The sequence below is a fragment of the Pelecanus crispus genome, chromosome 12 (assembly GCF_030463565.1).
Source record: "Pelecanus crispus isolate bPelCri1 chromosome 12, bPelCri1.pri, whole genome shotgun sequence".
NCBI lineage: Eukaryota > Metazoa > Chordata > Aves > Pelecaniformes > Pelecanidae > Pelecanus > Pelecanus crispus.
This window is the reverse complement of record NC_134654.1, coordinates 17,045,689-17,072,620: the sequence shown is the minus strand read 5'-3', so window position 1 is coordinate 17,072,620 and position 26,932 is coordinate 17,045,689. Positions and strand designations below refer to the sequence as shown.

Here is a 26,932-nt window from a genome sequence, read left to right as displayed (position 1 = left end):
AAAGGAGTGTGCAGGACCTCTTGTCAGTAGTTTTTCTTTCCCTTTCAAATTACCTGTGAAGCTGTTGGAAAATCTAACATCAGTCCTTGCTGTGTGAGATAAACTTGAGATCTGGAGACTGGTGGTTTTTTTTTTTTTTTTTGAATATGGTAATGTCAGCACTCACAACTGAGAACAGAAGCAGGCTGTAGAAATGCACAGTCTTATGTTTTTCAGGAAGAATATGAGCAAGGTTTAGCTAGCTTAATGGCCTGCAGAATCCCCAAGTGTCTCAAGTTCTTGTCTGTTGTTGGAAATTCATATTTTAAAACATATTCTCACTGCTTTCTGTAATTAGCTATCCACTGAACATTTTTTGTATTTTTATTATCTATTTTTTTTTTTTTTACTCTTCAATTGAAGTTGAGTTTATTGGCAAGCTTTTGGTAAATTTGCTTTTCTTCCTTATTTAAGGACAGAAGACAGATGCATATTTTTCCTGCTTGTAGTTCTTGTGTTTGTTGCAATGTCTCTCCACAGGTGGTGCACAATTAGAACCAGTTTATACAGAGTTTCCTGCACAGGGTCTGGGATTATATTTGACAGGTCATTTTAACTTTTGTATGGCAGTTGGTTTATTCAGAGGGCCACTCTGTAAGTAGGGGCTCTTGGTTGTATAGCAACTTCTTTAGACTATGGAAGAAATTAACGATGCTTCTTCATCAAGAGAAGATACCGATATTAGTGATAGATCATTTAATTGATGTGCCATAGCTCCGTTCATTTAATCAATAAGAATATGGTATGTAACATACACTTTGCTTTTTTCTTCTCCAATTTACAGGGTAATTGATAGTGGACACCTTCACTTCCTACAATGGCACAGAGATCTGGACAGGAAGATCCAGAGAGATACCTCTTCGTGGATAGGGCTGTGATCTATAACCCTGCCACCCAGGCTGATTGGACTGCTAAAAAGTTGGTGTGGATTCCTTCAGAGCGCCATGGTTTTGAGGCAGCCAGCATCAAGGAGGAAAAAGGGGATGAAGTGTTGGTCGAACTGGCAGAGAATGGAAAGAAAGCACTAGTCAATAAAGATGATATTCAGAAGATGAATCCTCCCAAGTTCTCTAAAGTGGAAGACATGGCAGAATTAACCTGTTTAAATGAAGCCTCTGTATTGCATAATTTAAAGGATCGGTATTACTCTGGGCTCATCTATGTAAGTACTAATTATTAGATTCATTACGGCTGCTAATTCAGCTGAACTTATCTGATTCCCGTTCCTTTACTTATCAGAAATGTAGGAATCAGGTCTTGGCTCTGATTTAGATAGCCTAAATACTTTGTGTCCCTAGCATTAGTCCAGCGTCCTTTTCCATGCTGTGTAAGGGTCAAAACTCTGTTGTCATAAAACAAATAATAAAAAATTCTCCTATGGAAATAATTCTGCAAGCATCTTTCAAAAATAGAATGCTGAATGGCAACTCTGGGTACTTAGCTCATGCCACTTGTTAGAGCAATTGCCTCAGACATGCTTAACTGATACATGAATAGTATCAAATGGCTTGTTTGAGCTAATGAGAGATTGCAAAACCTAACTTTGCTGAATTACTGTTGTTTAACTGCACATATGAATAAGCATATATCTTGCTTTAACTTGCTGTGTATTAGAAATGATAACAAGAGGCTATGCTATTATTTAAAAGCTGAAGTTGGAGCATGCTAGGAATGCAAAATGTCTTTTGGAATCTAATATCAACTTAGCAGGCCAGGAAAGAATGTGTTCAAGTGCTTAAAATAAACCAATAAGATAAAGCTTCCTTTTTTCAGTGGCTTTGAAGCACTAATTGGAACATCTGGCTTATCACCATCTTTCTATAGAGTTACAAATCACACCACCATTGATGCTGCTTTTGACCTCGTTCCTTCCTTGAACAATATTAAATGAGTGTCTGTAGTGTACAGTTAAGAGTAGCTCCTTGTCTCTTGGCAAACTGATTGCATAGTGACTTGTTGAGTCAGAGTATCATTAAGAGCTACAAGTAGACTGTCTATCTTAAAAGAAACTGGAACATATGCTTAAATGCTTGGCTCATTTTAATAAACACTTGTTCTGAAGCTTAAATCCATTTTAGTTGGTTCTGCTAGTTAGTTGGCTGACTTTCCCTTCCATCCAGGTATTAACGGCATACCTTTTTGATTGGCTTTTCGTAATATTTGGACTTATTAAAAATATATGCAACTTCAAAATATTCTTTGTATTTGTGCTTCTTTGTCAGTTTCCTGTGTGGGTTTTTGGTTTTTACCCTTCCAAGGCCTTATACCAAGACCTTTACAGCAGAGCTCAGCGAAAAATACTTCTGGAATGATTCTTGCAAGCTTATAAGTAAACTAATTGGATAATTAGTAAGGACTGGATTTAAAATTAAAAGTAAACAAGTTGATAGGTCAAAAGTTTTCAGTATATGTATCAATCACAATGCTAGTTGTTATGAAATTGATTACAACTATTATAACCATATTTCATTACAAAGGTTAAAAGCTGAAGGCCTTAAATGACAAAGCAAGCTCTAGTCCAAGGACTCCATACAGTAAACATAGCCACAAATGCTTCTGGAGGATGGTCTTGAGAACCTCTCGCTCTTCTGTGTACACAGATGATACAGTGCTGTTACTTTGGATGACTAACAAATTAAAAAAACCTCTGCTTTGTGGAAGGCTGGCTTATTGTATAGGTGGAGTTTAAGTGATATCCTGTAGGTGACTTCCCCCCCGCCCCCACTTCCCAAAAAGGTGCTTTCTGCTTTCATTCTTTAACTCTTGAGGCAAACTCTAAAACTTGCTTCTTTGGCATTGAGATACTGCTGTCACATAGGAGGATTACTGCATCAGTATATTACTAATGACCTCCCCCGCCCTCGAGCTGTAAGAAGTTGGTTGGGATCAAGAAGCTAATGGGTTTGTTGGCCTTAACTGGAGGTCTGAGTTACAGGAGCATTGCTGGAGGATGCTACTGTTACCAAGAATAATGTTTCTATGCAGCTGTAATAATTGCTTCTTGTTTGAAATTAAAACTCATCTTATTTTTTGAAGGCGGTGGGGGGGGGGAAGCAGTTGCGAGTACTATTAGGGTAGATGCTGAATGCTGGCAACAGGCCATAGAGAGAAACTTCATCAAGAACTTGAGCTGGTGGGGTTTTAGTGCGGTTCTGGTAGGGATCTCCATTAGGGTTTCCTAAACTTCTTGAATATGGCACTGTCATTGCTGGTGCTATCTGCACAGCCTGGAGCAATTGCCATTGCCTGCGTAACCTGCTGATGTTTGCCTGATGTAAAGAAAAGAGCCGAAGTTAACTGAGCTGATGAAGTGAATTATGGTGGTTTGGCCATGACGAGTCAGTTAAAGGTACATTTTGATTTCCAGATAGTACTCTCATAATAACTAAACTGAAATGTTATCTTTTGGTGTTGGTCTCAAGTAGTTAAGATGGAGATGGTGAACCTGGTTTGGTTTCTGTTAATTCACAGTAGGCAGCACACAGTGTTGCCTTTCTAGGAAGCAGAAGGTGAAAGACTGTCAACTGAAGTAGATACATATTTCCTTTCAATCCCTAGAAAGGAAACAAACAAGCTGAGGGATTTGGTCAGTGGGTCTAGTCATCAGTCTATAATCTACCTCTTCCAGATGACACTGCTGGAGGAACAGGGAGGGCTGGAGGAACAGGGAGGGCTGACTAAAGCTAGGTAGTGCCAGTTGGCATGACTGGGGCAGTGATGCTCATTTTATCAAGAAGAGTTTCAAGTAACATCTAAGTAGAGATGGCAAGGAGTTTCTGGAACTGCTAGCATTTCTAATGTCTGCCAAGTGACATGATCTTGGCCTCTCAGTTGCATTATTATTGTGCTGTGGGAGATGAACACAAATGGAGAATCTGGAAGACCAATTGCTTGTAAAAGCATGATGTCAGTACTTGGTCCTGTCTTTTTCTGGTCTGTTCATGACAGCATAGAAGATGACAGCATAGAAGATGAAAGGTAGCAGTTCTTGTACAAGTTCTGCTGGGAAGAATGGTTGGAGTGTAAACTATAGTGATCCCAGTTTTACTTTGGAGATGAAATAGCTTAATCTCTTGTTCCACTTTTAACATCACCTATTCCATTTCTTGCCACAAGGTTTATTTTGAATGTAACTGAAGAGTATGTGAAGGAAATTCTTCCCTAGAGAAGCTGTATTATCTTTGTAAATTCTTTTGAATTTACTATATATATTCACCCCTGAGGATGAGGCAAATCTATCATTATGATTTCTTGCACTTTTCTCCTTAACCCGTCAATGACTAGGCATGATCCTGCAGAATCTGAGTGTCCCAGAGATGATCTCTGCTCCTGTTTTGAGGCTTGTTTTTCATCAAGTGCAAGTGTTGGTTCTGTGAAGGTGCAGCCATCTACAGCAGGTTGTTTTTCCTCATTACTTCTACCTTTGGTAGGAGTTTTCATTCTGCCTTGTGTTTCATAGCTGAATTTTTCCAAATTTTGTTCTTTTCTAGGTATATCAGCATTTCTTGTGGCAGGGATGTATCATTTGAGTCACTAATACTCTAAACTGGTGTCTCATGTCTTGATGTAGTAGCAGCTTCTCATGGGTTTTGGTTACCTTAAATGCTTGTTAACTGTCAATTCTTCAGCTTCATATAAAACTTTACTGTTCTGCTTTAGAGTAGCCAGCTTTAACACTAGCTTCAGCATGGATTTAGTAATATCCTTCATAGTTGTAGATCTGAAACTGGAGGTAGTTCATTCTAAGGGTACCCAGGAGGAATACCCAAAGGCTTAGGAAGTCCTTTGAAGTTTTGGAATAAACTCAGACTGGTTTTGTGGTGGTTCTTGAATATCCTTATACCATGATGAACTGAGTTCCAGATGCCCCCAGAAAGGTATTGCTTTAAGAAAGGAGTGTAGTTAGAGGTTTTGGGTCACTGAGGTCTGTAGCCTGTGTGAGGAAACATCTTTATTTTTACAAGACCTGCATGTAAAATGCCACCGTGAAGGCTTCTAGATATCAGCCCTAGATTTTGGTTTCTCCTTAAGTCATATCGGCAAAAACTGATTTAATGGTGGTGCGGGGGGGGGGGCAGAAATAATCTTTGAAACAGACAATGAAATGAAGGCATCCACTGGAAAGAGTGGATGTTAAGGGTCCATCAGCCTTGAATGCTAATAAGTTCTCAAGACCACTGTTTCCTTAATGCTTTCTGACAAGCTGTGATAGGCAAGATGACTACTCTAGTAATTCTCCTTGTCACTGCTTCATGAGGTTTGGGGTTTCTCATGAACCAGCTTCCCAAATCTTCATGGTCCAATACGGTATCTGAACATAGGAAAACACTGACTTCAATTTTTAAACTGCTGTGCTGTAAGCTGTAGAGGTTCAGGAGGGGTTTTGTTCATGGCTCAGAGGTTTCTGGTGTCAGTTTGCTGTTGTGGGGGGTATGTGAAGCCCAGCTGAAGAAGGGACTTTGAGCTGTAACTATCTCCTTTAGTTGGAGTCCTGGGAAAAATGAGACACTTGAAATGGGTCTCTGGTTTTGTTGGGAAGGGATGGGAGTGGCAGAGGAGACAAACAAGAAGGAGAATTTAGTCTGAAAATAAAGTGCTAGGAGAATAGATGCTGCACTTGACAGTATGGAGGGGAGAAATACTTAGGTGCTTTGGAGAGCTACAAATAAGGTTTGAAAGCTGCAAAGGAATTTCTGGTGTAGGAAGAGGTGTTTTCTTCAACTTGTTCTCTCTGCACTTCAGCATCAACAATGTATTAACTTCAGCGTCTATTCAGAAAGCTTATATAGGCATGTCAGTTATGTTCAAAATTAGGCTTCTACTCAAAGTTTACTACCCAATTTGACTCATATGGCTGATATGAAGGAAAGAACTTTGTCAGTATTTTTTTAAAGTATTTAAGTTGTTTTTTACCATTTTGTTTTCTCTGCAGTTGGAAGAGAGAGTGGCTAGTTAGTGTGCAGTTTGAGAGTCCTTTTCTTTCACTTCAGATCAAGATGATTCTTTGTTTTTTTAAGTCTGAATGTAAATTTTGAGATATGGTATACCACTTCTATGACTGCAAAAAGCAAAGTGGTCAGGAGTATTCCTGATCACTTTAATGTTTCAGTGCTTTGTTAGGTAGCGTTCTGGATATAACTTTCTTAGTATTTTGAGTTTTTAAGTGTATTAAAAGCATTTTAGTTAATCAAAATGCAGCAGTTGTGTAGGTCAGCAATGTAAATACCCTATTTCTACTTAAATGGATAAATGTTCTTGATATTGCAGATGCTGGCTGGAATTGGAATGAATAAGCTAATGACTGTTTATACTTCTAAGTCGGGGCTAGGTGACACTTTTTCCAGCAATTTAAAGCTCTGCTTTTGTGTCAGTACTTCTTTTGATGGCAAGAAAGACCCTTCCATTTACCTTTTAAAGCATTTTTTAAATGTTTATATGTTCCTAAATACTCTATTGATGAATGTAAAAACCTAACCTTACCCTCATCTTGTTGACAGAAATATTTTGTTAAACCGACATGGGTTTCTTGCTAAGTGCACTAGCGAATACTAATAGTATGGATCCTGTAGAGGTTTGACACATCGTAATGATTTTTCAGAGAAGTGTAACATCTAAGTTGCAGATGGCTGTATTTTAATGGTCTGACTGGTAAGTGCAGACTAATATCTGAAAAATTCCTGGATAAATGGCACATTGTCTACTCAATGGGTCTATAAATGTTTGGGTTTTTTATCTTTTATAACTGAAGGAAGGTATCGCAGGACCAAAAGTATGTCTTGTGCAGTCAAAAGTTCTCATTCCTGTACCCAGTGTAGTAAGATGGGATGAAGTAATTGCTTACTCAAACATAGGGTGTAATTAAGCTACAGTAAAACCTAAGATACTCAAAATCCAATGGGCTCTATAAAAATCTGTTTAAAAATGTTGCTGTTGCCACATCTGTTCTAGTCCCAGCTCTCCTGGAGGAAGTCCATTGCCCACAGTTGATTATATATGTAGCTTACTGATACCCCCATAAATCACTGCAATTACTACTTAACTGCTTCCTGACCTCATTCAGTCAAAAGGATTAAAATTAATAGAATTTCTCAAAGGCTTGACTTCTATTAACCCATGTCAGTACCCAGATGGCCTGTTGCCTTGGTGTGACTGTATGTGGGATATTCCCTGGTGCTGTCTCTTGCTGGTGAGCCCATGGCCTATGTTTGGGTGCTCAGCTGGAAAGCTTCAGGTGGGGACATGTGGTGCAAGATGTGTGCATGCTGTAGGTAAAGTCAAGTTAGAGATGACTAGTTTTGTTATTCTTTGGGGAAGGATAAAAAGGTGGTGAAACACTCTTGAGGAAAGGGTTAGATGCAACTTCAAAGCCCTCCAAACTCTAATGAACTATGCATTATCTTCCCTGCCCACTCTTCCACTTTTTTTTTAGCAAAGACATTTTCAAAAGGGTTGGAAACTCTTTATGTAAGGCTGAGAACGCCTGGAACCTTGCTGCTAATTATTGCTCTCCATGTATATGCCTACTGGGTTTTCTTTCTACCAGTAAAGAAGAAAACATGCTTACTGCTGTGCAATTAAAAATACTTCAGCAGATTTTTTTTTATAATTACAAATATTACCTCTGTAATTGGTCTGCAGCCCTGTGCTGCTTTCATTTTTTATGTACTTTCCATTTTATTGGGGCAGAAGAGGGAAAGAATGAGAAATATGCTGTAGTCTCCAGTTGCAGAGCCTGCTGTGGGTGGAAGCTCTTACAAAACTGCACTTGAGGAGCTGTCTATAAGCTGTTTCTTCTCTTAAGCTGCTGCCTCCTGTGAGGCCAGAGCGTAACCTGGAACAATCTGTGGTGTTATATAAGCTTCTGTGTTCTAATTGCTTTAATTTTCCTGCTGGTCCAGTTGGGAATGTTTCACATTACCGAGTATCGAAGACTGGTATTAAAAGAACCTGTGATTACTTGATTTCATCTTTTCCTTAACACAAACCAGTCACTGGATCTAGTACCTAATATATGGCAGAAGTGCTGAGGTTCAAATTGTAAGGGCTGTTTTGACACAAAACTTGTTTTTAAATTAACTCTGATTTTTTTGGAAGACTCAAATGTGATCAAGTTGAGAGAGTTCTATGTAGGGTTTTACTTTGTTAGAAATAGCTGAGGGATTTAAGGGAAGTGAATCAATGCTCTCCTTGCCCTCCGGCAAGTAGAGGTATGAAAAAGTGCATGTTCTTGTCAAATATTCTGTTTCTATAAAAAATGGTAGCTTAGCAGCCTGAGAAGGTGCAACAACTTGAATTATGGACTCCTGTTCAAGCGCTCAGTGGAATGCACTGTGTTGCAAGACACCCCTTCAAGCTGTATGCCTGCATCAGGAGTCACAGGTAGCCCATTGTAAGCCATCTGTAGAGCAGTCAAGCTCCAACATGCAATTATACAGGAGACTTGTGAAAGGATATTAATACTTTCCTGGCCCTGGTGCAACGTAAGATCATCTTTTACCTTTTAGCAGTTGCTGTGGCTGAAGCAGTTGTGTTGTCTGAGTGGCTGTGACACTGAGCCTGTCTATCTCTGAGAGGTGGTGAGCTGACTCAGCAGGAGTATAACCTGCACTCCTGATCTAATGTTGTTTTTTCTCTCTCTAAACACATATCCTGTAGGCTATAAATGTGAAAATACAGTGCTGATGAACCTATTCTCTTCAGTGCTAGCTGTAGAGAACATCCATAGACAAGTCTTCTAAAGTTTGGGCTGTGCTTTTTCTTTAATAGCTTGTGTATGTGTTGTGCTTCTTCCCTTTCTCATTTTCCTCATGCACAGATTTTACTCCTCAGTTGCCCTGAGTAACAGTCAGTGGCTATTGTCCCCCAGCCTCTGTCAGGGCTGAGGTTTCCATTACCCTGCAGGAATTTCTTTACCCTTGTTGGCACTCTTGACTCCAACTTCTTGGGTGCCAGCAGGACTTACTGGGTTTTTGTTTTTATCTAGCAGTTTGGGCTTGTACAGAGACATCTGGGATAATTTCTGGGTTCCAGTCTTGACTGTGCCCTGGCTGGGGACCATGGGCTTGGGATGGTGGTGCAGGGGCTGCCCATGGTGCCGGGGCAGCTGTGTGGCCCCTCTGCCACTGCCCTGAGGGGAAGTGGATCACAGCTGGGCGGGGGGGCGTGTGTGGGGTGGGTAGCTGCTGTGCAAAGCAGAGAATGTGTTCCACCCCAGGCCACAGCCTCACCTTCTTCCCCTCTGAGACTGAAGAGCTGCCTGCCCTTCTTTAAGGCTTGAATTTAGGATTGGATAACTGCCTCATTCAGAGTGAAAATGTAGTACACAAGAAAATCATGTGAAGTCAGAGGACTTAATAGGTCTTGGAGTGTGAAAGGTGGGTCTATAACCTCAAGAAGTGAAACCAGACAAGAAAATGCTATGATGATGCAATTTACCAATCTAAAGAATGTGCTCTACCCCATTAATGTGGGGTACTGCTTAAAACATGTATTGCTTTCTAGGCTAGAAACTGCTGGTTTATATTTCACATAATAATAGGAGATGTCTAGATTCTTACTTCAGCTTAATTGTTTATGTAGCAATAGAGTAAATCTGTCACTTTCTGTATTTGAAGAACTGGAGATAAATGTTGAGCCTGGGTATTCAGGTGGTGCAAACTGATTGTTACAAATTCAAAAAACTTACCTGCATCTTCCTAAGTGGTGCTTTAAAGAGGCCTTTTGATGATGTGGCAGGAGGAACCAACCTAACAGTCATAACAGCATATTACTTGATGCAAGAACTGTGAAGCTGAGCTATTAATCTAAGAAATCATACAATGCTTTTGACACTAATACTACCATATATGTATACACAGTGGAGGTTTGATGTGGTTTTAAGGGAAGACAGGACAGGCCATGAAAACCTTTCTTACTCTGGAGCCCACACTCCAGATTTAGAGCCTAAATTCCTATGTGCTTTCACCTGGAAATAATGCACTCTCTATTTGCCAGTAGTTCATTTACATATACCTCTTTCTCAGGTTGCTTACTGCTAGGAATATAATGTAGTTTTCAAATAGGCCAATGCCAGGAACCTGAACTGTGCAGTCTGGGATAGCTTACCAAAATCCAAATTACTAAACGATATACTACTGGATAAAGCTTGTAAGCATCTGGAAACATTCAAACTCCACAATTAGTGTCCTGAAGGAGAGTTTGTATAACAAACTTCTGTCAGAGTACTGCTTTACTATTTGTCTCTGGAGCCTTGCCTAGACAGTGTGCACTCCAATATGCCTTATTACTGTTGGTTGATATTGTCTATATCATGTTCCTTGGTAAAGCAGAAATGTGTGCGTTTCAAGCAACTAGCTTGTTTGCAGCTGATCCCATGATCTCAAGGTGTATAAGCTTATTTACTTGCCTTTAAGTTCTTAATATACATACCTACCTCTGTCAGCTGAAAAATTAATGAAGTCTGATTCTTTATCCAGACTGCCTATTTACTGTAGCTCTTCAGTGCTTGATCATAACTGTAATTCAGATCTGACAGTTTTGGCAGTGTCCATGTACTGCACAACAGAGAGGAGGCACAGGGCATCACTCTGCCCCTTTGTGTCTGAAAGCTCTGGGCATCTGTAACAGTTACATGATGGTATTCATTAAGTAGGGTGTCCATTTGTAAGGCAGGTGTGCAAGTATTCCTGTTAATTCTTTCTACAGCTGGTCACCAAGAAGCTTTTCAAGGTGTGTAAAACAATCTTGGCCTACCTTTCATATCTTCATTTGGCATGCAGAAAGCCCGTATGTCCCATCTGCTGTCTTAGATATAGTAATGTACTGTGAGACTTGCAGTTATAAAATAGATGTATAAAATTTTTGTACCATTTACCTCCCTCCCAATTAAATTTGACTCAAAAGCATCCCTTCTGTGTTTATATGCCTACCAAGCCATGAAAACAGCCCACCATATGTGCCTGTGTTGTTTTCCTTAATAGATGATGGTCAGGAAGTTTGGGAGCCTTGTGAGAGAACTTGATTCCATCTTCCTTTGAATAAATGAAGGGGTGTGGTGATGTTTTGAAGAAAGTGTGCTTTTTAAATTCTGCAGGGAAATGGCAGGAGAGTGAACTGAGTGTCAAATGTGCAGGAAATAAAGATGTTGAAGGTCAAGGTGCTGTACATGAAGATCTATGTCACAACATAGACTTAATGGTCAGGCATAAAAGCCTATCCTTTAGATTTAGTTGCAAATAAATGAACCCCTGCACTGCTGACATGGTAGAATTTTGTGTTTTGGGCCCCTCAATACAAGAAAGACATTGAGGTGCTGGAGCGTGTTCAGAGAAGGGCAACAAGGCTGGTGAAGGGTCTGGAGCACAGGCCTTATGAGGAGTGGCTGAGGGAACTGGGGTTGTTTAGCCTGGAGAAGAGGAGGCTGAGGGGAGACCTTATTGCTCTCTACAACTACCTGAAAGGAGGCTGTAGTGAGGTGGGTGTTGGTTCTCTTCTCCCATGTAGTTAGCGATAGGACGAGAGGAAATGGGCTCAAGCTGCACCAGGGGAGGTTTAGGTTAGAAATTAGGAAAAATTTCTTTACGGAAAGGGTGGTCAAGCATTGGAACAGGCTGCCCAGAGAGGTGGTGGAGTCCCCATCCCTGGAAGTGTTCAAAAAACGTGTAGACGTGGCACTTTGGGACATGGTTTATTCTAGTCTACCCTTGATTGGTTTAGAGTGGACTTGGTAGTGTAGGTTAATGGTTGGACTGGATGATCTTAAAGGTCTTTTCCAACCTAAATGATTCTATGATTCTATTCTAATTTGGCCCTGTTCAACACAGGGCCTCCTAAATTAACCCTTTTCATTTGCCCAGGACACTTACTGGTCCTCCTTTAGATTGGCTGAGTTGTGTTGGCATCTAGCTGGACTTTGCTTATTCTGATCGTTCCCGGTTCACTGATCCATCCAGTTACTGCATTGGGATATAGTCCGGGTTAGGTATCATCAATAGAGGTCTGAAAGATTGTTAAGTTTGTTTTTATAATTTATAAATTCTTTCTGTAGCTAAATAGTAATAACACTTACTCTGTGTCTGTGTTGGAAATAAACAAAAGATGCCAAAGCAACTGGGGGGAGGAGAGAAGGATAATCTTCAAATAGCTGTTCTTACCCTAGCACTTAAGATTTTTTTTTTTTTTTTTTACTTACCAGATCAATTTATTCATGCCTGGGGAAGGGCAGTGATACTGGTGAAAAAACCAACAGCTTTTCTTTGTGAACATAAAAGGACCAAAACTGATAAAAGTTTTAGATGAATTTGCAGAAAAATAGAGGTGCTGCTCTTGAAAGAGGGTGACTCTGTAATATAGCTAGTATATACAGCAATACCCTTACAGCTTAACCATTGGTCACTGTTTTGAGAGTTCCTGTGCACAGTAAGATACAGACCAGCAGCCTGTGGAGGTAAATTGCAAGTCTCTGAAGCTGCGTGGGTGAAAAACAGACCAGGGCTCAGAAGTGCTGCTGGATGAGAGTCCAGAATAATCCTGGAGGAGCGAGGTCTGCTGGCTTAAGCAAATGTTCATGCCATTACACTGGTCAGAGGGTGTGTTGGGACAGATCTGGAAATGGACTTTGGCTGTGTGAATTCTTTCGCTTGTGACTAGATCTCATCTGCAGTCAACAATAAGTCTTTTTCTCATTATATGTGTCTGTAGTGGAGAAACACAGCATAGGTTCAGTGATTTTTTTTTTTTATTTTTTTTAAGCTGGTATCATATGATGGGCTTGATGAATGTGTGCCTTTCTTCTAGTTATCCTTATTTGAAGACTCTAGTCTTCACTGGAAATTAGGCTTGTGGTAATTCTTGATGTCTTCATGTCACCCATAGTAGTTGTAGATGAATGCAGGTGACCTCAGTTGAGCACAACAGGGAAGATGGCTGGCTAGGAATGTAGATTCAGTATTTATTGGTTAGTTGGCTCCTTGGTCAGTTGTACCATGCTATTAAAATAACTGTACTGCCTTCCCTCTCCCTTACAGTATCACTAGTGACCATGAATGAGTTTGGTCAGGGAACTGATTCTGTTACCAACCAATTCTTTTTGAAATTTATCTTCAGTAGTATTCAGCTTGGTGTATTACTGCAAGAGTGCTGATGCTGGCAAGAGGGACAGTGGTAGGAACATGAGGCTGAAAAAGAGGCTGGGGAGGAACTGCCCACTTGCCAACAGCCCCATGCTTATGTTGAGTTAATGCCTGATAAGTTGTTCTTTATGCTTGGGTCAGTTGACCTGATAACATCTGTCCTTTCTCTTGAGAAATAAATACTGTATTACCAAAGGTGTTTGGCTCAGGCACTGCAGGTACTTATCGTCCAGCAGATCTGACCAAAGCAGAGAAATTATTTTCCTATAAGGACATAAGATGTCCTTATGTCAGGACATCTGGCATAAACCCAGGTCCTTTTTCTTTACTGATGGTATTCCTGACTCAATTCAGAGATCACCTAGTGCCTGTCTTTCCAGAATCCCTTGTAGGTGTAGAAAGAACAGGGCACCTTTTCCTCCAAGTAAAATCTTTTATATGTTTAAAAAAAAAGCAGATCAGGGATTTCAGCTACTCTGTTCATACAAATGTAGCAGAAATATTTTTAAATTGACAAATGTTGTAAGAATCAGAGTTACCTGCTTAATACTATAGGCTCTCAAGAGCTGTTAATGCTGTCTGCTTACTGTCTCCATTCCTTCTCTCCTCTGAGCCTGCAAAGGTAAGAAACACAGTTTTCCTGACATTCAGAAATGTCAAAACTGGTCTCTCTTGCTAACATTCCTATGCTAGTAAAGATGTGAATAATATTAATGACCAAAAAGAGTACACTTTCAAAGCATACAATAAAATAAAGGTGAATCTGCAAAGGTAGGAGCCATCTGGATGCCTTGGTTTGGGGAAACACTGTGGATTAGCTCTGTTTGCATGGTGTAAAGCTGTCTGTCTGTGAGCTTAACCTGTGATCCCTAGTAAGGCCTGTACAGCCAGACCATGCTCATCTGTCAGTCCCAGATAACAAAGTATAAGTGTCTGACTGTATACATTTTTCTTTCATACATATTTATAAGGAAGTTGTCATACAAATATCTTCTATGGAGCAGAGATTGAACTGTTCTGAAGTAGTCTTTGATATTTCATTCACAGGGAAATGTGGACCTGTATGTATGGTTTGCAATGTGAGCTCAATTTTCTAAAACTTGAGGCGTTTTTTGACTACACAGAAATGCCTCAATAAGTCAATGCAATAAGCAATGTAAAATTTGTGCTTGATTTGCTTGATATTATAATAGTCCTGGTAACTTCTGTTCGGTATCAACTCTAAAAGTAGACTATGAAATGTGTGCAGTGCCAGCTGCCAGGCTATCCATCAGCCGGGGTGGGACAGTGGAGGGAATGACCTCTCCATGAGGAGACTTCTTTGGGATTGAGAAAGGCTGATGAGCAGGAAAGACATACAGATATGAGAAAAATAGCAAAGCAGAAACAGTGGTGGTTGGAAATAGGCTTTTTCCTTATCCAAATTATTTACTAGAGTAATTGAGATTATCAGTTCCTTCAAAAATGAAAAAATAACTTTGAATGCAAATTTTATTGAAAGACTTGAACATCAAAAGATGTCCATAAATCCTGTAACTTGGCAAATGGAAGGGAGATTTAAATATCTGTGGGAAAGAGATCAGATGCTCTACTTCATATTTACTCACATTTATTATCTTTAAATTACTTTTTACGCAGGTAATTTGAGAATCTTTTAAGAGAACTAGAAAGCAATAATTTGAATATAGCGTGTACTTTGAGTTGCTCAGCAAAAAGGACCTCAATTTTGCTCTAAGATAAATATTATAGAACCTGTGAAAAAAATTTTCTGCTCTTTATGACTAGTTCAATACTGTTTACTAACAGAAATATTTCTCTTTTTTTTTAAGACCTATTCAGGGCTGTTCTGTGTAGTTATAAATCCTTACAAGAACCTCCCGATTTATTCAGAAAACATTATTGAGATGTACAGAGGGAAGAAGCGCCATGAAATGCCACCGCACATTTATGCAATATCTGAATCTGCATATAGATGCATGCTACAAGGTAAGAATTAGTTAAATGTTACTTAACAGTTAATTGACAACTCTTTGTATTGTACCTAAAACTCAGAGCTTCGTTATCCAGCTATATAGTAATTTCTAACATGATCAGAAACTTTTCTAGTACTTAAACGGGGGGGGGGGGGGGGGGGGGCAGGGAGGAGCTTTCTTATCTAGTACCTTAAACTTTCAGAATAGAAATAACTTGGAGATTGACCCCTGTCAGCATATGAAAGTTGTAGTAGAAATACTTTCTTCTTAAAAAAAGAAGAGGTAAGATTCATGTCGAAAGATGTTAGTGCACTGGCTTTGAATGAAGTAAGAATGAAAAATTGTGATTGAAACAGGAAAGCTAAAGTATGTTAATGACTTGTCTCTCTAATTCTTTAAAAATGCTGGCCTTTTGGCAGCTGACAAATAATATGAAGTGACAATGAAACAATAGTATGTTTGAGTTCAAAAAGAGGTCAGTGAAATGCTTAAGCTTGAAGATTTTTAAATTTTTTTTCCCTCCAAACTGGTATGGGTCATGTCTGTAGTAGAATAGAGAGTAAGTCTATGGTGGGCATGTGTTTTGAATTTTGGCTTTAAGGCTGTGCTGGACAAATATGAAAGCTGTGAATCTGACATTATATAGATGTGTTGAAGTAAACACATGCTGTTGAACTTGTAAAATTGCACTTCTGACATAGTGTGTTGGAAACGCAGTTCATACTATCCAATATTGGTTCATATTTAGGTGGCTGTTTATTGATCTTGGGAACATGAGCATGTTGTATCTGGAAAAGTGTGTGTAATGAAGAGGCAGCTCTGAAAAATTTACTGTGTTTTCTGCTATAGGCCTGGTATAGAGGTACTGGAAGTAAGTTAAAAGCTATTTGACCTAGTTCACACAAACTAAGAAAACACTGTTTCTGCTGCCAGGTTAACCAACCATTTAAATGTAAGTCTTTTTTAAAATGACATTTCCTTTCTTTAAATAAATCACTGTAAGTCTTGGTTTCTTCAGTTGTGCCTCTGTCTTTAGGGCTGCTTAACAGTGCTCTTTCACCCCAGAAGAAACTATGCTGTTGCCACCGAGCAGGGTGATGCAGGGGAAAGCAACGGAAGGGCAGCAAATTGGGGCCACCAAGAGTTTTCACACCTCTCAATGGATATTTGGGGCTCTGTTTTTATGTGTGTTTTTATGAAAGAAAAGCTACAGTCTCTTGACCAGAACAATAGCCTCTAACAGCTCAGATCAGAGGACCCCTAATAACAAGTATATGTGGAAGAACAGAGCAAACTTTAAGATTATTTTAAGGAGTTTATTCCTAGCAGTCTCAAGTGGTTTGTGGATAAGGGCTTCCCACTCTAAAAGCACAATGTCTTTTAAAACTGTCTCAAGAACAATTGTCCTCTAATAAAGTAAGTCAATGTCAGTAGTTATCACACTTCAGGTGCTCTATATATTTGTTCATATACTGTGCTAGTACTGATTTATATCTCTGGAGATCTTGCTACATGTACAAATTTTACTGTTTTTGGAAGATGAAATTTTTCACATGCTGGTATATGTTTGGTTACAGTCTTGTTTTCTTTCCATACTGATATATGGATGTTTTTATTTTGTATCAGATCTGTGTCTTTCTGTGCTTTCTTTCTGATTTTGATTGTCCGAATTCTTTTCATTTGAAAGAATGAAGCCACAGATTGGAATAAGAGTAGATGAAAACTGTGCAACAGGATCAATTTATTAGGGAATAACTTCAAGGTTAACTAAATCTGTGTTTCTAGTGCCCTTCACCTGTATGGAGCTACTCCCGCTTATTTTAGCAAGTGATTGCAATTGAGCAGTGAACCTTGCATTGATGGTCTGCCTTCACAATTGCATTGCCAAAGATAAGTAAAAACTCTAGAATGGGCATTAGCAGTTTTGTGCTTGGCAAATATTTTATGAAGCAAACTGTTCTTGTCTGATGGGGTTGGATCAGAGGAAGAGACCTCCAGAGGAAGAGGAAAAACAGTGCTGCTTCTGAATTTATAATGGACTCATGAAACTGTTTACAGACATTGCTTCCTTTAGGAGGAGGGTGGTGTACAGACTTCTTTTGGAGATATGCTTGCCTGAAGTATGAGACTCACTGCTATTTGTATTGGTGATTTTATGCAATCACCCTGGCTTTACGTAGTCTTGTGAAGCAGTGATCGGTCATGAGAATGACTAGTGAGTATTTGCCTAAAGCGGAGTGAGTGGAGAAGTTTGGCTCAGTGCTGGTCCCTCCTTGCTTCCAGAGCCTCTAGTTGGGACCTGATGCAGGGAGACAGAGGCACTTCAGGGAACTGAATTTAAGTCTCCATATAAATAAAACTTGCAATTACAACTAAGGTTTTCTAGTCATTAGGACATCAAATAATACTTGTCTTAATAGTAGGAGATTATTACAACATTCAGTTTATTTTCCGGTTATCAGTGGCAACATGAGGTCAACTACTGAGTGTGCTTAGAATTTGGTAGGGACAGCTAGGTTTTCCCTGCCAGCCAAGGATTTAACATAATGCACAAAGTGTCTTTTAAATCTTCTAACTATGCCTTATGTTTTGCTAGACTTTCAATCTTAAACTAATGAAACAGAAAATGTGTATCAGAAACTTTGGGCTAGTAGAGATAGGTCTCTAATAAAGAACTAGCTGTATTAATTGCAATGCCTCAGATTAAGTCATCAGAGGTCTCTGCTACCATTTGTTTGCAGCATAATGCTTGACCAAGATGCTGCTGCTGGTAAGTTATACATAGTTATAACTATAAAACTGTTCTTCTACAGTTCATGTCTATGTGCGCATAGTTGCTTTGGGAGATAGAGGTAGGATGGTAGAGAGGGTGGGGCAGAGAGATTAATTTTTCCAGTATTACAGCAAGTCATGATATTGCTACTATAACATATTCATAGATTTCATTTGATGTGAATGACTTTTGTGTTTCCAGTATTTGACATCCAGAGTATAATTATTAGGATTCAAACCTGAAATTGAAACCATAGAAATGCAATTCCTTTGGATAATATGACCATACCCTTATAGAAATATCTTAGCCACTAACTTAGGTCAATGAAAGTGGTTGGCTGTATTTTTCTGGCCTGTTCAGTGGTATTTTGTTCAGTATAATCATGTTTACTTTCCTTGTAGCTAGTCACAAACTACTAATTTTCTAGGTGTTTGAGATGTATTTACACTGATAAACGGGATACCTGGACCTGGGCTGTGACTCTGAACAACCTGATTTCTTAAAACACAATTTTTCTGTGCCTGGTAATTGGGTGCAGGAAGCAAACTGTTACTCAGTATCTTAATGCTTTCATGCCTTTAATTCAGAGCATGGATGTTTAGAGATCAGCCTCAAGTTTCTGCTAATCTGAAGTTTTGTATGTTTAAAAAAAAATTTTTGCTTAAACAACAAAGATTTCTGGTTTATGAAAGCAAAAGGCTTTTTGGTCAGCAGAAACAAGTGACACATGTGCATCTCAGTAGTTATTCCGTGTCTTAAATGTTGCTGGAAATAATCTATTTTGTTAAACTGGCCATATAAACGAAGCACCGTACTTCACAGTGCGGCTCTCTGTTAGGAAAAGGTTGTATGGAAGCATTGCTAACTGCCAGTCGTCAAACTGCTTCTCTGTTCTTGTCCCCTTAAAGGATTTCCTCTTTAGGAGGACCTTCGGCCCTGCAGTCATCACAGGTCAGCTCTCATTTGTGCCCTTTAGTGGGGAGGAGAATGGGCTGAAAATCTACTTCAGTGCTTGTTGAACATGGAGGATAAAGGGGTGGGGGGGAAGAGCTGTAAAACAGAGAATATGTTCAAGAGGTCCAGTTTGCCATTTTAGAGGGAATAATATTCTCCAGAGAGATGTCATGGCTTACACTAATTCAATACAAGAAAGAGGGAGGTGCGGAATTACTTTTAATGGCTGAGTGTTGCAGCTGAACAGTTCAGTGGTGGTGCAGCTGTGGTGCACTAGGGATTTGAGAGAAAAGTTTTGCAAGAAAAGCAAGCATCGCTTGCTTGATCTCATAAGTGTTGCCTTTTCTGCAAGACTTGTTGTAAAGATTAAGTGTGAACACAGTCTTACTTAAAAACAAGCAAGACTTTGGGTGTGTTCTGGTTATGACAGGCAGGATTTCTCCTCAGGAAAAGACTCATTACCTAGTGCCTTGACCTCAGAAGATAATACCATGCAATTCAGCTTTACATACTGGATTTCCCCTCTCTCCCCCTTAGTAATTATTTTTCAAAGTAGTATGGTAGTAGGGTAAGTGCTACTTCAGGTTGTTTAGTGGATTTCTCCTGTGCTTTCTCTTCATTTTCCTAATGTTATGTTGAAACAGTAAGTACACAAACCCAGGGCTTCTAGGCATATTGAAATTGTTTAGCCCTAGACAGAAATCAAGTGCATAAATGCATAGGGTTGGAGTTGGTGTGCTTCACAAAAGAATGCTAGACTGAGCTTTTCACAGCTGCAGGACAGTTGACATGGTCATAAGGAATTGGTATCCTAATCCCTGTGACAACATTAACCTTAATTCTGTTTGGTAATACAATTTGCAAGACTTGCTACTGCTCTTCTATACTGCTAAAAGTTATAGGCCGTAAGAAGAAAACGTTTTGACAGGGACTAAGATTTTCTTTAAGAAAACAATTCTGCAAGTCTAATAGTTCATCTATGACTATATTTTACTAGCAAGGGAGACTTGAATGTGTGGAAGCAGCACTAACAAATTTTTCTTTAGTGCTTTTACCATACTTGGCTTTCTCTTCTCCCTCCTCCTTTCTCCCTCCTCCCTTCCTATTATCCCACTGTATTTCTAGAGGAAGTATGACATTGTTTTATTATGCCTCTTTATTCATTGACTCTTAAAAGTGCTTTGGAAGAAATAAAGGAAAACTTGTTTGCTTTGTTTTGCCAAAGACCAGCTTGCCCACCAATATTACTGTTGTATAATTATGCTTAGTCTCTCCTTTTTATCCTGTTTCCCTGAGGACATCTTGATGAGCTCTAAATTAGCACTGATATTTTAGGACTGCCTTTAATCCTGCTACAGAGAAGGTTTATCGGAAACAGTGTAATACGTGAAGCAAACGCTTGGTGTTGGAGAAGCCAGTACTGCCTACAGATGCAATACTTCTCTCTTAAAAACATCACATTGATCTACATTTTTAGTTAATCTTGATTTAAGTCTTCCATTTGGGGATGTTTGTGGTTCCCCCTGCCCCAAGCTATAGAAGAAAAGAATTGAAACTAAAATATGACTACTCTTACCTTTAAAAGTCTATTAAATCTTCAAATGGAAGAGCAAAAAATTGCTCTGAGACTAAAAAGCCTGGGAGTGATGACTAGCATTCTCTGTTTTGTGAGGCGTATATTGAACCTGTTGTCTGTGCAATTAATATTCTTGATATTTTCATTACATCTTGACTTACCAAAAAGATTCCTCAAAGCTTTTTAACTAGTTACAAAGTGCAGGATGGCAATCTAAGTGGAACTAGCTGCTTGGTACATGTAATGTGAAGGATTTATATGTCTCTCCTTTGTTATACTGTGACTTCTGTGTTTTCACTTTGTCCAATCAGGCTGGTGTGGAATATAAATACTTAGGTGACAATAACATTAATATCAAGATTGGTTTGTATACTAATAGGAATGTGATATGCAGTGGTCTTAATGGCTGAGTGGAGGGAAAGAAATTCTTGAAGCAAGAAATGAAATAGAAAAAACTGAAATCCATCGTGCTGAAACTGTCTTCCACCTCATTATTTTTGAATTTGAAGTAAAACGTGAAATGCTGCTGTCACCTATTGTGACCTATTGTGCAATATTTAATCTCCTTCCCCTCACTTTTCTGTTCTGTCTCTTGGTATTACATGTATGTGCTTCAGTTACTGTAAAGTTTTCTTTATGATTTAAATTATTGTGCCTTGCTAGACCATCTCTGAATGACATCAGTACCAATTACTTATTGAACAAACTCAATTGAACTTAGTGTCTAGAACTAGATTATAGTATACTGTCATGTCTTTTTCTTAATTTTTTTCTTAATGTTGGAAAAGTTTTAGTACTTTAGTGCTTGTGACAACAGTTCCTAACCTTTGTCTTTGTCTGTGTCAGAATGTGTTTGGATGCCTGCTCTTTATTGGTGTTCAACCTCAAGGTTACAAACTTAATTAGGCATGATGATATTTACAGTACACAACTTTTTTTCTTAAGGTTCAGTTGCTTAGAAATGTTACTTGAAGTGCTTGACTTAAATTTGCATAACTTCAAGAAGTAACTTTCTTATATTTAAAAATGAGACAGGAGTGACAATTGCTTCATAAAGAATTCTAAGTTTCTTTGGTGCTTTGGCTGTTTTCTCTCCACTTCTGAAGTGAAGTGTTGCAGCAGATTAGCCAGTTCCATGGTCTTTTCAGTTGATATTCTGACCAGCTCATGATGGCTTTAATTTTAAAACTTGCTATGCAAGCTGGCCTCATAATTGAATTGTGACTGTGCTAGCCTACAGACAGGAATTCAAGACTAAGTGCGTCCAACTTATGAAATCATTCATGAGATGAATCATTTTGTGCATATTACTCAGCCAGCACCTGCTTCTACTCTGAAGCTTTAGTTTAATTTAAACTCCATTTATTTCTAGGTAGTTGTGAAATGAATAATTCACTTCTGCTTGGCTTTAGCTTTCAGATGACATACATCAAGACATTATTGCTTGTGCAACAAAAACTTAAGCGTATTCTAATCTTGACAGCACATTGCACTGTAACAGCACTGCTAGGTGTTACATGTTTTGCACAATAACTGGTTTTTGTCAGTCATGTCTGCATTCCTCTGGGGTGTTGAACTAAGAGTTTAGCTATGCTATTAACTACTACTGATAGCAATTGCAGTAGCTCCTTTTTCCGCCCCCTTCCTCTTTACTTAAATTTCTTTGCTACACTCTGGCAAGGAAGCAACAAGATGTAGAAGCAGTTTTTATCACTTAGCAAGTGGAGAGTAGTGAGTGGCTGTTGGTGTTCTGATCTTTGTCTTCAATAACCCAAGGCTCACATCACCAACACGATTGCCAATTTATACCTTGGTGTATATCTAGCTTCCTTTCACTTGTCCATACCTGATGCTTTCAGGTATTTGGCTCCTTAGGTACTCCTGGCAGACTTATTGTATCTTCCTCAGCAATTCAGAGTTGCAAGGTGTTGTGCACCTCTAGGCTGCTGTTTCATAAAGCAAGGTGAATAAAAGCTCATGGCTTTCTGAATACTCTGGGGCATTAAAGTTCTTTTTATTCTAGGGCTTTTAAATAGTGATGGTAAAGCCATCAGATGATGTGTAGAAGGAAAACCTGGAAGAAAAAGCAGGAAGAAATGCAACTACCTCTTTCTGTGTGTCTCCTATGAAGTTGCTCAGGGAAGTTCTCAGGCTGGGAATATTCCTTTGAGGAAAAAAACATCAAGGAATCTCAAACTGAAGGATTAGTAAAAAGAGAAATGATGGTAGCAAACTGCAAGAACCAAATTCTTAAGCTCAGAGATGGAACAGCTCACTGACTAACTGTGCTGCACGTGAACATTTTGGCATAAAACACTTGGTACCAAAGCACCCAGATGTTAGCTACTGGGTGTCATCTTTTTTGAGATTCCTCTTCAGATCTGGGAGTATGAAGAGCAGTATGCTCATGATTGGTGCCAATCATGTTGGTAGAAACTGTTCCAAAGTATAAAACTAGCCTTTGCAGGAACATACAAATGCATGTAATATATCAAAACTCCATATAGCTTTTAAAAAGAGAGGTCATGCCTCGCAAATGCATTGATCTGTGAATGAATCTGCATGAACAGGGATGGCAATCTGATATGACCTATGTGGCTTTCGAAAAGTAATTTGATAATGATCCTAACCAGAGGCTCTTAAGTAATTGCAATATGAGAAAAGGCCTTTGTATACGTAAAGAACTAGTTCAAGATTGACCGATCTTGTCCATTTTTTTCTGCTTTTACTGTTTGGCAGGGTTACTGCTGAAAACCCTGTGGAACTTGTGCTTGTGTTCATGCTTCTTGGTTATAAACTTTTTGCCTGGAAAAGAGAAGAGGTTGTGAGGGGGATACTTGGCTTATGTTGTTATCCAGGGTAGCAAAAATGAGAGCCTGGTGTGAAGAACTGCACCTGTGCCTCAGGATATAATGGGTGCTGAAGGCCTATGCTAGTCCAAACAGCAATTTGAGGAACTCATGAACTTGAAGTTTAAGGATGATGGATCAGGAAATTTCAGGAGAATTTGCTGGTGAATGGGAAGGTGTTCTGGGGAGTCATCCTTACCTGCTAATTTTGGTCTGTTGTTTCTTTCTGCTGTTGGAGTGTGTGATACCAATTCTGATTCTATGTGGTCTATCTTGCTATATCAGTAAGTTTACTTTGTAACCTGCATATAAAAGTGCACGTGGATTAAATAGTAATAGTCTGTCTCTTTGTAACACTGGAGGGTTGTGGAGTGTGATGCGTTAGTGGGTGCCTCACTGTGCAGTGCATGGGAGTGGTAGGAGTGCAGGAATCTAAAAGCTGGCTTTTAAGAGGCTGATAAGACTATTTGAAACTGTAGCACAGCTGTTTATTATGACTGCATGGAGCTTAATTAGTCTTTATTGGGGTGCTTTCTATAAGTATTACTTCTTAGTACACTGAAGTGTTCAACTGGCCAAGAAGAGGCAACTGGTGAAATGTCACTATCTCTTTTTAAAGCAGTAGTTGTTCATGGTTACATTCAGCATCTCAAATGGAATAGATTTAGAAGATGAGATTAACGATTTTTGTGGTTGTTTTTTTTCTTCCAACAAAATCAGAAGGAACCATTGCCTTTAGTACAGGAATTAATTCAAAGTAGTTACTGGGTCAAAAATTCCTACAATGATTATTCTCTTCTTTCTTGTATCCTTGTTTTTCTCATCCCTTTCTTATTGAAGACTAAGGCTGGAAGAAAGGGAGTGTTAAGTGCTGAAAGTGGGTAAAGAAAAGCTGTAGTTGGTGGGGAGATACTCGTCTTGTTCCCCTCCCTCCATAGGAAGATATTACACCCCCTTAGGGTAATATACTGTTTCCATCTAAAAAGCTAGTGTATTAAGCTACGTAGGAAAAAAACCCACCAGTTGAAGCCATTTTGTAAACAATGATTGTTCATGACCATTTCTCATAAGAAAGGATTACTTTAATTATCAGCAGATACAGTGAAACTATCCAATGAATGTTAGTGCTTTGAACTTCCAGGAACAAATGTTTATGTCGGGTCTAGGGGAGTCTATGTGCTCAAGGGAGAGAGAGAAGAGGATTTTAAGGATTTCCCCCCTGTAAATAACATAAGGAATATATGATGCTCATGTTTAGAAAAATGGCAAAAGGGGGAAGAAAATGCCTGTGTGTGCACACAAGTGCATGTGAGTAAAAACTCTTTTGACCTTAAAGAAATGAAGGTCAACGTCTTTCCTCCAAAGGAAAGGAGATCTGAATATACCTGTGAATTTTTCTTTAAAAGCTGAAGGACAGATTTATATTGTGCAATTTCAAATTATTGTACTGAAATAGAGTTTATTGAGAACTTAGTAGTGATTTAGGCACAAGAGGGTAGGGAAAACATAGTGCTTGTCCTCTAAATTGTTGAACATCTTGAAAAAATATTCAGAATCAAACCTAAAGGGAATCTGTGTTTAAAGTATAAGAAAGTAGCATTAACTTGGGTCCTTCAAGGAAAGGATTTTAATGTTTGAACTGTCTTACTTCACTTGAGATATCCACCCCCCTTATCCTCCCCAATCTTAAATTCTAGACAAATGTTCATCTTGAACATTGCACATTGTTTGTGCTGTACCTTTCCACACTCACAAGGTAGCCTCAACAGTTTGGCATGTGAAGTGGTGGAAGCTCATGAGCTTTTATCTCCTGAAATATCTGATGAGACTAACAGTGGCTTTTACATGTTTTCTTGGGAAAGTGTTTTAGAACTTATAGAATCATAGAATCATTTAGGTTGGAAAAGACCTTTAAGATCATCCAGTCCAACCATTAACCTAACACTACCAAGTCCATCACTAAACCAATTAAGGGTAGAGTAATAATTAATTTCATGTTTCCTGGCTTGGTGGCTGGATTATTTATAATGAAAGTTAAAACTAGGAATTATTAAGGTTGGAAAGGACCTCTAAGATCATCAGTCTAACCGTCAACCCAACACCACCATGCCTACTAAACCATGCCCCAAAGTGCCACGTCTACACGTTTTTTGAATGCCTCCAGGGATGGTGACTCCACCACCTCTCTGGGCAGCCTGTTCCAATGCCTGACCACTCTTTCTGTGAAGAAATTTTTCCTAATATCCAATCTAAATCTCCCCTGACACAACTTGAGGCCATTTCCTCTTGTCCTATCACTAACTACTTGGGAGAAGAGGCCAACACCCACCTCACTACAACCTGCTTTCAGGTAGTTGTAGAGAGCGATAAGGTCTCCCCTCAGCCTCTTCTTCTCCAGGCTAAACAACCCCAGTTCCCTCAGCCACTCCTCATAAGACTTGTGCTCCAGACCCTTTCCCAGCTTTGTTGCCCTTCTCTGGACACCCTTCAGTAGCTCAGTGTCCTTCTTGAACTGAGGGGCCCAAAACTGGACGCAGTATTCAAGGTGCAGCCTCACCAGTGCTGGGTACAGGGGAACAATCACCTCCCTGCTCCTGCTGGCCACACTATTCCTGATACAAGCCAGGATGCTGTTGGCCTTCTTGGCCACCTGGGCACCCTGCTGGCTCATGTTCAGCTGTCTATCAACCAACACCCCCAGGTCCTTTTCCTCCAGGCAGCCACTTTTCCCCAAGCCTGTAGCATTGCATGGGGTTGTTGTGACCCAAGTGCAGGACCTGGCACTTGGCCTTGTTAAGCCTCATACAGCTGGCCTCAGCCTATCGGTCCAGCCTGTCCAGGTCCCTCTGCAGGGCCATCCTACCCTCAATCAGATCGATGCTCCCACCCAGTTTGGTGTCATCTGCAAACTTACTGAGGGCACCCTTGTCCAGATCATCAATAAAGATACTAAACAAGGCTGGCCCTAAAACTGAGCCCCAATACTTCTTACAGTGTTCAGTGATTGGAAAAAGTAACAACTTGACTCCACTGCTGAAGAATTCTATACAGCAAATCTGGGCCTTAAAATATTTTCAGATAAACATACTCATCAAAAGGCTTGTTATGGGTCTTAGAAAATACCCATCAGAAAAATGCTTATGACTTTTTTTTAGCCTAGCTATTGCTAGGTGATGTGTTAATCACTGGTGTGTATAGTGTGGGTGACCTTACTGGGGGTGGGGTGATGTCCTAGATGATCTATGTCCTGTCCTATGTGTGACAGAACAAAAAGCCAAACCATGTTGTGTTGAAGTTAGAAAGCCTAACTATGTATTGTTATCATACTTGCTATCTTTCCAAACTTCTGGAGTTCAGGCATAATGAAACACTTAGGAAGAGCCTGCTAGAGTGAAAGTTTGTTCACAGCCTGCTAGAGTGAAAGTTTGTTCACAACCAGTTTTGTTAAGTGGTTTGTGCTTGCTTATTTGTTTCAGAAGAAGAGCAAAAAATTAAATGAGTGAGCTTAAATGGCAGGTATTACAGTTAAAGGACCTCCTTGAATCATTGTTTTGGTTGATGATGTAATCTTTGTGTAGGCAAAATTGTATTACATGGGAAACGGAACAACTTAAGCAGCATTGATGGAGAATATAAAC

At 39.4% G+C, this 26,932-nt stretch overlaps 1 protein-coding gene across 4 annotated transcripts in view; it reads left to right on the top strand.

The window, feature by feature from the left end:
* Positions 1–856: 856 nt before the first annotated feature.
* The window catches only part of MYH10 (myosin heavy chain 10), a 102,902-nt gene continuing 76,826 nt past the window's right edge, over positions 857–26,932 (top strand). For all 4 annotated transcript variants that reach the window (XM_075720037.1, XM_075720036.1, XM_075720035.1 and 1 more), the window contains exons 1-2: positions 857–1,201; positions 14,999–15,155. In XM_075720037.1, the coding sequence (XP_075576152.1) occupies positions 857–1,201; positions 14,999–15,155 (502 nt within the window). The remainder of the gene's footprint in view (positions 1,202–14,998; positions 15,156–26,932) is intronic.